Here is a 12,407-nt window from a genome sequence, read left to right on the forward strand (position 1 = left end):
GGCTAACCAGAGGTCCTGAGTCTGTCCACGTGATAATTCACTGCTAGCACAACCAAGCATTAAAGAAAACTAGCACACGAAACCTAACTACAACCAAGGACCCTCACAGAGTCCACTTCACTCCCCTGCTACCTCCACCAGAGCAGGTGCTGGTATCCACAATGGAGAGACCTGAAGATGCACTGCATCACAGGATTCTTTGCAGACACTCCCTAGTACCAGCTCGGAGACTGGTGGCTCTGCTGGGTGGCTAGACCCAGAGCAGCAGTAACAATAATTGCAGTCCAGTTCTCAGGAAACCACCTTCCTAGGGGAAGGGGGAGAGCACCACATCAAGGACCCATGCCACGGGACAAAAGAATCTGAACAGTAGCCCTCAAGCCTCAGATCTTTCCTCTGACATAGTCTACCCAAATGAGAAGGAACCAGAAAAACAATTCTGGTAATATGACAAAACAAGGTTCTTTAACAACCCAAAAAGATTACACTAGCTCACCAGCAATGGATCCAAACCAAGAAGAAATCTCTCAATTGTCAGAAAAAGAATTTAGAAGGCCAACTATTAAGCTACTCAAAAAGCTACTCAAAAGGGCACCAGAGAAAGGTGAAAACCAACTTAAGGAAATAAAAAAAAAAAATAAAGGTTATGGACGAAAAAAATCTCCAGAGAAACAGACAGCATAAATAATAAACAATCACAATTTTAGAAATGAAAGACACACTTAGACAAGGCTTTTGAATTAACCAAATCTGACAAAGAAAAAAGAATAATAATAATAATAAATAAAGCCTCTAAGAAGTCTGGGATTAAGCTACCAAAACTAAGAATTGGTGTTCCTGAGGAAGAAGAGAAATCTAAAGGTTTGGAAAACTTACTTGAGGAAAGAACAGAGGAAAACTTCCCTGGCCTTGTTAGAGATCTAGAGATCCAAATACAAGAAACTCAAAGAACCCCCGAGGAATTCATCACAAAAAGATCATCACCTAGGCTCATAGTCATCAGGTTATCTAAAGTCAAGACAAAGGAAAGAACCTTAAGAGCTATGAGGCAAAAGCATCAGGTAACCTACAAAGGAAAACCTATCAGGTTAACAGCAGATTTCTTAGAGAAACCCTACAAGCTAGAAGGGACTGGGGTCCTATCTTTAGCCTCCTTAAACAAAACAATTATCAACCAAGAGTTCTGTATCCAGTGAAACTAAGCTTCGTAAATGAATGAAAGATAAAGTATTTTTCAGATGCACAAATGCTGAGAGAATTTGCCAGTACCAAGCCAGCACTACAAGAGCTGCTAAAAAGGAGTTCTAAATCTTGAAACAAAACCTTGAAACACACCAAAATAGAACCTCCTTAAAGCATAAGTCTCACAGGGCCTATAAAACAATAACACAATGAAAAAAAAAACTAAGTATTCAGGCAACAACTAGCACAATTAATAGAATACTCAATACTAATGTTAAATGTAAATGGCCTAAAGGCTCCACTTAAAAAATACAGAACAGCAGAATGGAGAACAATTTACCAACCAAGTATCTGCTGTCTTCAAGAGAGTCACCTAACACCTAAGGACTCATATAAACTTAAGGTAAAGGGATAAAAAAAAGATATTCCTTGCAAATGGACACCAAAAGTGAGCAGGAGTAGCTATTCTTATGTCAAACAAAACAGACTTTAAAGCAACAACAGTTAAAAAAGACAAAGCGGGACATTATATAATCATAAAAGGACTAGTCCAACAGGACTAGTATCACAATCCTAAATATACACAATCACAATCTAAATATATATGCACATCCTAAATATATATGCAATATCACAATCCTAAATATATATGCACCTAACACTGGAGCTCCAAAATCTATAAAACAATTACTACTACACCTAAGAAATGAGATAGAAAGCAACACAATAATAGTGGGGGACTTCAGCACTCCACCAACAGCACTAGACAGGTCATCAAGGTAGATGGTCAATAAAGAAACAATGGACTTACACTATACCCTAGAACAAACGGACTTAACAGATATTTACAGATCATTCTACCCAACAACTGCAGAAGATACATTCTATTCATTAGCACATAGAATATTCTCTAAGATAGAAAATACGATAGGCCACAAAACACGTTTCAATACATTCAAGAAAACTGAAATTATATCAAGTATTCTCTCAGACAGCAGTGGAATAAAATGGAAAATCACCTCCAAAAGGAACCCTCGAAATGATGCAAATACATGGAAATTAAATAATCTTCTGAATGCTCACTGGGTCAACAATGAAATCAGGATGGAAATTTAAAAACTCTCTGATCTGAATAATAGCGAGACACAAGCTATCAAAAGCTCTGGGATACAGCAAAAGCAGTGCTAACAGGAAAGTTCATAGCATTAAATACCTACATCAAAAAGTCTAAAAGAGCACAAACAGAAAATCTAGGATGATACCTCAAGGAACTAGAGAAACAAGAACAAACCAAACCCAAACCCAGCAGAAGAAAAGAAATAACAAAGATGAGAGCAGAACTAAATGAAATTGAAACAAAAGAAACAATACAAAAGAAAAATGAAACAAAAAGCTGGTTCTTTGAAAAGATAAACCAAATTGATAGAATGTTAGTGAGATTAACCAAGAAAAGATGAGAGAAGATCCAAATAAGCTCAATTAGAAATGAAATGGGAGATATTACAACTGATACCACAGAAATAGAAAAGATCATTCAGGGCTAGTATGAACACCTTTATGCACACAAACTGGAAAACCTAAAGGAGATGGATAAATTCCTGGAAATATATAGCCCTCCTAGATTAACCCAGAAAGAAACAGGAACTCTGAACAGACCAGTAACAAGCAGTGAGATTGAAATGCTAATTTTAAAAAATTGCCAACAAAAAAACATCTAGGACCAGATGGATTCACAAGTGAATTCGATCAGACATTCAAAGAATAATTTGTACCAATCCTATTGAAACTATTCCAAAAGATAAAGAGGGAATCCTTCCTAAATCATTCTATGAATTCAGCATCACCCTTGTACCAAAACCAGGAAAGGACATAACAAAACAAGAAAACTACAGACAGATATCCCTGATGAACATAGATGCAAAAATCCTTAACAAAATACTAGTTAACTGGATCCAACAGCATATCAAAAAGATAATACACCATGATCAAGTAGGTTTAATACCAGGGATACAGGGATGGTTTCACATACCCAAGTCAATAAATGTAATACACCACGTAAACAGAATTAAAAACAAAAATTGCAGGATCATCTCAATAGACACAGAAAAAGCATTTGACAAAATCCAGCATCCTTTATGAGCAAAACCTTCAGCAAAATCAGCATAGAAGGAATATACCTTAAATAAAAGCCATCTATGACAAACACACAGCCAACATTATACTGAACAGGGAAAAGTTGAAAACATTCCCACTGAGAACTGGAACAAGACAAGGATGCCCACTTTTACCACTTCTATTCAACACAGCACTGGAAGTCCTAGCCAGAGCAATCAGACGAGGAAAGAAATAAAGGGCATCCAAATCAGTAAAGAGGAAGTCAAACTGTTGCTGTTTGCTGATGATATGCTCATATGCCTAGAAAACCCTAGAGACTTATCCAAAAAGCTCCTAAATCTGATAAATGAATTCAATAAAAGGTTGGGTGCAGTGGCTCATGCCTGTAATCCCAACATTTTGGGAGGCCAAGGTGGGCAGATAACTTGAGGTCAGGAGTTTGAGACCAGCCTGGCCAACATGGTAAAACCCCATCTGCACTAAAAATATGCGTGGTAGCAGGCGCCTGTAATCCCAGCTACTCGGGAGGCTGAGGTAGGAGAAATCACTGGAACTTGAGAGGCAGAAGTTGCAGTGAGCCGAGTTTGCACCACTCTGGAGTTTGCACTCCAGTCTGGCTGACAGAGCGAGACTTCATCACAAAAAAAGAAAAAAAAGTATTGAATTCAGTAAAGTTTCAGGATATAAAAGCAATGTACAGAAATCAGTAGCACTGCTATACACCAACAGAGACCAAGCTGAGAATCAAATCAAGAACTCAACCCTGTTTACAACAGCCGCAAAAACCCCACTCAAAAAACAAAAACAAAACACTTAGGAATATACCTAGCCAAGGAGGTAAAAGACCTCTACAAGAAAAACTACAAAACACTGTTGAAAGAAACCATAGATAACACAAACAAATGGAAACACATCCCATGCTCATGGATGGGTACAATTAATACTGTGAAAATGACCATACTGCCAAAGCAGTCTGCAAATTCAATGCAATTCCCACCAAAATACCATCATCCTTCTTCACAGAACTAGTAAAAACAATCCTAAAATTCACATGGAACCAAAAAAGAGCCTAAATAGCCAAAGCAAGATTAAGCAAAAAGAAAAACTCTGGAGGCATCACATTACTCAACTTCAAATATAAGACTATAGTCACCAACGCAGCATGGTACTGGAATAAAAATAGGTACACAGATCAATGAAACAGAATAGAGAACCCAGAAATAAACTAAATACTTACAGACAACTGATCTTTGACAAAGCAAACAAAAACATAAAGTGGGGAAAGGACATCCTCTTCAACAAATGGTGCTGGGATAATTGGCAAGCTACATGTAGAAGAATGAAACTGGATCCTCATCTCTCACCTTATACAAAAATCAACTCAAGATGTATCAAAGACTTAAATCTAAGACCTGAAACCATAAAAATTCTAGAAGATAACATGAGAAAAATCCTTCTAGACATTGGCTTAGGCAAAAACTCCATTACTAAGAACCCGAAAGCAAATGCAACAAAACCAAAAACAAATGGAACTTAAACTAAAAAGCTTCTGCACAGCAAATGAAATAATCAGCAGAGTAAAAAGACAACCCACAGGGTGGGAGAAAATCTTTGCAAACTATGCATCCAACAAAGGACTAATATCCCAAATCTACAAGACACTCAAACAAATCAGCAAGAAAAAAACAAATAATCCCATCAAAAAGTAGGCAGAGGACATGCATAGACATTTCTCAAAGGAAAATATACAAATGGCCAACAAACATATAAAGAAAAGGTCAACATCACTAATGATCAAGGAAATGAAGATCTAAACCACTCCTGCAAGAATGGCCTTAATTAAAAAAAAAAAAAATAGATGCTGGCATGGATCTGGTGAAAAGGGGACACTTTTACACTGTTGGTGAAAATGTACACTACTACACCACTATGGAAAACAGTATGGAGAGTCCTTAAAGAACTAAAAGTAGATCTACCACTTGATCCAATAATCCTACTACTGGTATCTACTCAGAGGAAAAGAAGTCACTGCATGAAAAACACACTAGCCCGCACGTTTATAGCAGCACAATTCACAACTGCAAAAATAGGAAACCAGTCCAAATGCCCATCAATCAACGAGTGGATAAAGAATATGTGGTATATATACACCATGGAATACTACTCAGCCATAAAAAGTAATGAAATAATGGCATTTGCAGCAACCTGGAGTTGGAGACCATTATTCTAAGTAACTCAGGAATGGAAAACCAAACATCATACATTCTCACTCATAAGAGGGAGCTAAGCTATGAGGACACAAAGGCACATGAATGATACGATGGACTCTGGGGACTCGGGAAAAGCTGGGAGGGGGGTGAGGATAAAATACTATACATTAGGTACAGTGTGCCCTGCTCAGGTGATAGGTATGCCAAAATCTCAGAAATCACCACTGAAGAATTTATCCATGTAAGCAAACACCATGTGTTCCTCAAAAACCTATTTTTTTTTTTAAAGGCTGAAGTGGGAGGATTGCTTGAGCCTGGGAGGTTGAGGCTGCAGTGAGCTGTGATCATGCAATTGCATGCCAGCCTGGGTGACAGAGTAAGATCTTGTCTCAAAAAAACAAAAAAAGAAAAAAGTTCAAACACCATACAAATGAAAAGAATAAAAAGCAAAGCTTCTCTTTTATCCCTTATGCCCAAGTTGACTTTTCTACTCATCACAGGCATCAACTATTACTAGTTTAGATATCTTTCTTACTCGGAGAAAAAATATATTATATTTTGCATATATTTTAAAATACTTGTGTGTAGATGTATAGCTTTGATGTGTATAAAAATAAATACTTATTCCTAGCCTCAAGCAATCCTCCTGCCTTAGCTTCCTGAGTAATGGGGATTATAGGCATAAGCTACTACATTTGTCTCTACCTCATTCTTTCTCTTTTTTTGAGACATGGCCTTGCTCTGCTGCCTAGGATGGGAGTGTGGTGGTATGATCATAGCTCAATGCAGACTTGAAAACCTAGGCTCAAGCAATCCTCCCACCTCAGCCTCCTGAGTTGCTGGGACTATAGGCATGCACCACCATGCTCAGCTAAATTTTTAATTTGTTTGTAGAGATGGGGTTTCACTATATTGCTCAGGCTGGTCTTGAACTCCTGGGCTCAAGCAATCCTCCTGCCTCAGCCTCCCAAAGTATTAGGATTACAGGCATGAGCCACCACACCTGGCTGTTTATGACATTTCTAAGAGTATCTGAGAACAAATGGAACCTTAACTCACTAGTGGGTGTGTGAAGAAAAAACAAAAACTTGGTTCCTTTTCCTGATGCACAATTCAAATACAGAACTAAAGCTACACCTAGGATTCTCCATTATCTTAAGTCACCTGGAAAAAAGTGACAGTGTAATTTCAATGTCTTACAATGAGGAGCACTGTATGGACTTCTAAACACAGGTCATATCCACTGATAAAATGCAAGATCTTCAGTCTTTTACTCAATTTTTTTCTGATTTCATCCCCTCTCTCTGATCACCCTTTACTTACCCGTTGTGTGTGAGGATTTTCAGGTTCCTGCCAACCGCCACTAGCTACAAAATAAAAGAATATTAAACAAGACTTTCATAATGTGATAATTTTATTTTCATAAAACAAGTCTTCTGTTGGCCATAAAATGAAACTTAAAACATAAGTTATACAGACCAGAATGGTCTATATAACTATATAGACTATAATGGTCAGAACAAAACTTTTAAAAAACATCTAATGATGGGCCGGGCGCGGTGGCTCAAACCTGTAATCCCAGCACTTTGGGAGGCCGAGACGGGCGCATCACGAGGTCAGGAGATCGAGACCATCCTGGCTAACACGGTGAAACCCCGTCTCTACTAAAAAATACAAAAAACTAGCCGGGCGAGGTGGCGGGCGCCTGTAGTCCCAGCTACCCGGGAGGCTGAGGCAGGAGAATGGCGTAAACCCGGGAGGCGGAGCTTGCAGTGAGCTGAGATCCGGCCACTGCACTCAAGCCTGGGTGACAGAGCGAGACTCCGTCTCAAAAAAAAGAAAACATCTAATGATGGTGATAACAATCACCACCACCACCATGACTAATGCACAGCCACTGTGCCAGGCACTTGAAATGTATTACATTTCCTTTTATTCTCATAACAACCCTCTGAGCTACAGACTCTTATTATTAGTCTCATTTCATATATGAGGAAACTGAGGCTCAGAGATGTTAAATAACTTGCTCAAAGTCACACAGAGAGTAACTGGTAAAAAAATGTTATTTGTCTATGGCTACATACATATGTGGAGAAGTACAAAGACACGCATGGATGCTAATAAACACTGAATTCAGGATTGTGATTATTATCTCTAGCAGGCAGAGAGGAAGACAGACAAAGTAGGGGGAAGGGCTTAAACCGTTTTGGTTGATTCAAACTCAGTCTGACTCTGGAGACTTTGCTCTCATCTGTAACACCGTGCATTTTCTACGTTCTATGACCTTGGCTTAGAGAAGAATTTCTTATGTAAGCAGCACACAGCATAAATCACAAAGGAAAAGATTATTCAAGAAAACTGAAAGTACTGAAAGTAAGACTATAATGAATAGTTTTAACAAATGGTGCTGCAACAATGGAATATCCACATATCAAAAACAAAACTAAACAAAAACCTCAAAAAACAAAAACCGAAAGGACCCTTACTTCACAACATTTACAAAATTTACCTTGAGATGAGTAAGACTTAAATGTAAGTGTTAAAACTACAGCACTTTTAGAAGAAAACACAGGTAGATCTTAGCGACACCGCGTTTAGGCTAAAGTTTTTTTAATAGGACACAAAAAGCACAAACTTTATACAACAAAAAAATTGATAAATTAGACTTCACTGAAATTAGAAACTTGAGTTTTTCAACACACACTGCTGAGAAAAGGAAAAGGCAAGCCACAGACTGGGAGTAAATATTTGCAAAACATATATTCAACAATGCACGTGTATCCAGAATACAGAACTCTTATAACTTAGTTTAAAAAACCAAAGCAGGCCGGGCGCGGTGGCTTACGCCTGTAATCCCAGCACTTTGGGAGGCCGAGGTGGGCGGGTCACGAGGTCAGGAGATTGAGACCATCCTGGCTAACACGGTGAAACCCCGTCTCTACTAAAATTACAAAAAATTAGCCGGGCGTGGTGGTGTGCGCCTGTAGTCCCAGCTACTTGGAGGCTGAGGCAGGAAAATGGCGTGAACCCGGGAGGCGGAGCTTGCAGTAAGCCGAGATCGTGCCACTGCACTCCAGCCTGGGCGACAAAGCGAGACTCTGTCTCAAAGTCTCAAAAAAAAAAAAAAAAAAAAAAAAACCCAAAGCAAAACAAACCAACAACAACAAAACCCAGTTAAAAAGTGGGGAAAAGATTTGTACAGACACTTCACGAAAGATACATGGCTGGTAAATAAACACAATGAGAAAATGCAAATTAAAACCACAGTGAAGTACTGCTGTACATGTGCTAGAATGGCTAAAATGGGGAAGACTGACAATATGGCAAGCATTGTCAAGGGATTGGAACTCTCCTAATTTGCTGGTGAGGATCCAAAATTGTTCAGTCACTTTGGAAAACAGTTTGGCATTGGCCAGGTGCAGTGGGTCATGCTTTTAATCCCAGCACTTTGGAAGGCTGAGGCAGGAGAATTGCTAGAGTCAAGGAGTTGGAGACCAGCCTGGGTAACATGGAGAAACCCCGTCTCTACTTTAAAAAAAAAAAAAATAGTTTGGCAGCTTCTAGACAAATTAAACATACACTGACCCTATGACCTAATAATTTCACTCCTTGGCACTTAAGAAAAATGAAAACATATATTCACACAAAGACTTATAGGCAAATGTTCATAGCACATTTATTCATATAAGCCAAAACCCAAAACCCAAATGTTCATCAGGTAGAGAATGAATAAACAAACTATAGTATGTCCATACAACAGAATACTACTCAACAGTAAGAAGAAATAATACAAAGAAGAAACACAGATGAACCTCAATAGCATTATGCTAAATAAAAGAAGACAGACAGGAAAGTCTGTAATATAAGACTCCAATTATATACACTTCTAGAAAAGGCAAAATTCTAGTGATAGAAAGCGTATCAGTCTAATCGGGGCAAGGAGGTCGGGGGAAGAAACTGACTGCAATGAGGCATGAGGATTCTCTAGCGGGACAGAAATGTTGTATATCATGATTATGGTGGTGGCTATGTGATTACACATTTGTCAAACATCACAGAATTCCACACTTAAAATTGGTAAGCTTGATTATACATAAATTATATCTCGATAAAGCTAACCAAATACAGGCAAAAATAAAAGTATAATGAGATACCATTTCACAACCATCAGTCTGGAAACATTTTAGAGTCCAAAAATACTATAAGCTGACAAAGAACTGGAGGAACAGGTAGTTTACTCTTATATATTACTAATGGGAGCAAAGACTGCTAAACCATTTTGGAGTGCTAAGGATGTACACAACTTATGACTGGCAATTTTACTTCGTTATATAGAAAAGCCCTTATACTTGTGCCTTAGAAAACACATACGAGATTGATTCCAGCAGTTCTGTTTTTTCAAAAGCAAAGAAAATGAAAACAGCCTAAATGTTCATCAAGAGAAGATGGAATAAGTAAACTGTGGTAAGTCACACAGCAGTCAACTGTGTATCAAAAACATAATGTTGATAGAATAAAGTTGTAGCAGGATATATACATTATGTTTCCATTTGCTTAAAACCAAAAAATGTTATTTGTCTGTGGCTACATACACATGTGGAGAAGTATAAAGACATGCATGGACTCTAATAAACACTGAATTCAGGATTGTGATTATTATCTTTAGCGGGCAGAGAGGAAGACAGATAAAGTAGGGGGAAGGGCTTAAACTGTTTTGGCTGTTTCATTTCTTAAATTGGGTGGTAAGTACATGAATATACATATTTCATATAAAATCACTTTTTTCAAAACAAAAAGGACTCAATTACCTTGCTGAAGGTGACATTGTATCCTCTTGCAAGAAATGGCAGAAATAGCATTTTAGTATAATATTTTAGAAGTTGCCTCACTTAAGGCAATCATCAAAAATAATTATGCGAAAGAAATGTTTCAGTTGTAATATTTTTAAATGTCTGAATATTTTATCTAATTGCTTCTTTTGAACTGGTAATTTATTCTAAATAGCAATTTGGGAGACATAATAATCTCATTGTAAGTTTTTCTCTGTACATTACAGACAAGTACTTATAAATAAACAAATAGTTCTAACTTAAGTGGTTTCAGGGCTTCTAAGATACCAATGACATCATGGAGGAAATGAAATTATCTGTACTCTTTAAGAACTCCTGGTATTCAATTATCACTGTTGAGATACCCCAGAGGAGATGGAGTTCTAGAAGCCAGTGTAAGTTTATAGTTCTGAAATATAAATTCTCCAATCTTCATGACTCATAATCCAAAAAGCATAAAACATTCACTAACAGAGTAACAAACTGAGAAATCTACTTGGATTTCTGGGCTGTTTCTTTCACTTGATAAAAAGACACAAAACACAAACATGAAAAAACAATACTTTAATTCACTGAGGCCTACCTTATGCCACTTTGAGGTTGCTTTTTAACATTTAACTTACTTTCTTTGATAAATTCTAACATCTCCTATACTGACACTAAAACATATACACATAAACACTTACTGGCAATTTTAAAAGATGTTACAGAATCTTTCTAGTTTCAGTCACACTTCAGGTAAACAGCTACCCATCAATGAGCTTTTTAAGGAACTAAGATACACTTATTTAACTTTCTGTTTTTGAAAAGAGTATGTATTTTATCAACTCAATGTACAAAGTCAGAAAAACCATCAACAGCTCAAAGCATTCTAAACCAAAGAGTAAATTCAACAGAATCAAGGATTAACTTTTTAAGAACATAGTTGAATCTAAAGAACTTCACCCATAATTACTTCCAAATTGTGTGAGAATATATGGAAAGGTTTTAGCCAGTCTGCTTCGTTTTAGTTATGTCAAATGACATATAATGAGTTTGTTATGAGCTTCCCCAATTATTAGTCAATAAGCTATACTTTTTATGAAAATCCCAAAATGAGAATTTTTACAAGTTTAAAATGTTTTTAGAAAATTAAACAATGAGGCCAGGCGCGGTGGCTCAAGCCTGTAATCCCAGCACTTTGGGAGGTCGAGACGGGGGGATCACGAGGTCAGGAGATCGAGACCATCCTGGCTAACACGGTGAAACCCCGTCTCTACTAAAAAATACAAAAAACTAGCTGGGCGAGGTGGTGGGTGCCTGTAGTCCCAGCTACTCGGGAGGCTGAGGCAGGAGAATGGCATAAACCCGGGAGGCAGAGCTTGCAGTGAGCTGAGATCCGGCCACTGCACTCCAGCCTGGGTGACAGAGCGAGACTCTGTCTCCAAAAAAAAAAAAAAAAAAAAAAGAAAATTAAACAATGAAACTTTCAGAAAAAAAATAGAGAGTTAGTGATGCTACTACTTATATAAAGCATAAATAGCAACTCAAGATTTTATTAATTTTTTTTAAACTTTGGATCACTTCAATCAAAAGCAACTCAAGATTTTGAACTGACTGTTCAGAGAATGTTTCCACTCTCTGATGTTAACCACAAAATACAGAATTTGTAAAAATAAAGTTTCCTGATAAAATTAAGTGCAATCTCTGTTCTAAAACACTCAAACACTCAAATGATGGAAGTATATAATGCCTTAGGTGGTCTTAAATCCAAACATACACAATTTTTCTCTTTCACTGATAAACATTATATATACATATATATAAAAGTTTTTGAGCACACGTGTGAATGCTCCAGGACAGACACCTGGACATGGAATTACTGGGCAGAAAGATATAAGCAATTTAAAATTTTAATAAGTGTTTTAAAATTGGTCTCCAAGATAGACTACCGTAGTGTATGAGGGAACTATTCTCCCATGTTCTAGCCAACACTTGATACAACCAGATTAAACATGTTGTACCAAATAGACGGAAGGTCTAATCTGCATTTACATGATTACTAAGGAAGTGGAATATATATTTTTGCATA

General features: G+C 37.4%; 1 protein-coding gene across 1 annotated transcript in view; it reads right to left on the reverse strand.

Moving 5' to 3' along the window:
• Positions 1-12,407, reverse strand: part of DCTN4 (dynactin subunit 4) — a 44,962-nt gene that overhangs the window by 26,480 nt on the left and 6,075 nt on the right. The window contains 1 exon segment of the mRNA NM_001260767.1: positions 6,831-6,874. Within this exon segment, the coding sequence (NP_001247696.1) occupies positions 6,831-6,874 (44 nt within the window).

Source organism: Macaca mulatta, chromosome 6, assembly GCF_049350105.2.
Source record: "Macaca mulatta isolate MMU2019108-1 chromosome 6, T2T-MMU8v2.0, whole genome shotgun sequence".
Taxonomy (NCBI): Eukaryota; Metazoa; Chordata; class Mammalia; order Primates; family Cercopithecidae; genus Macaca; species Macaca mulatta.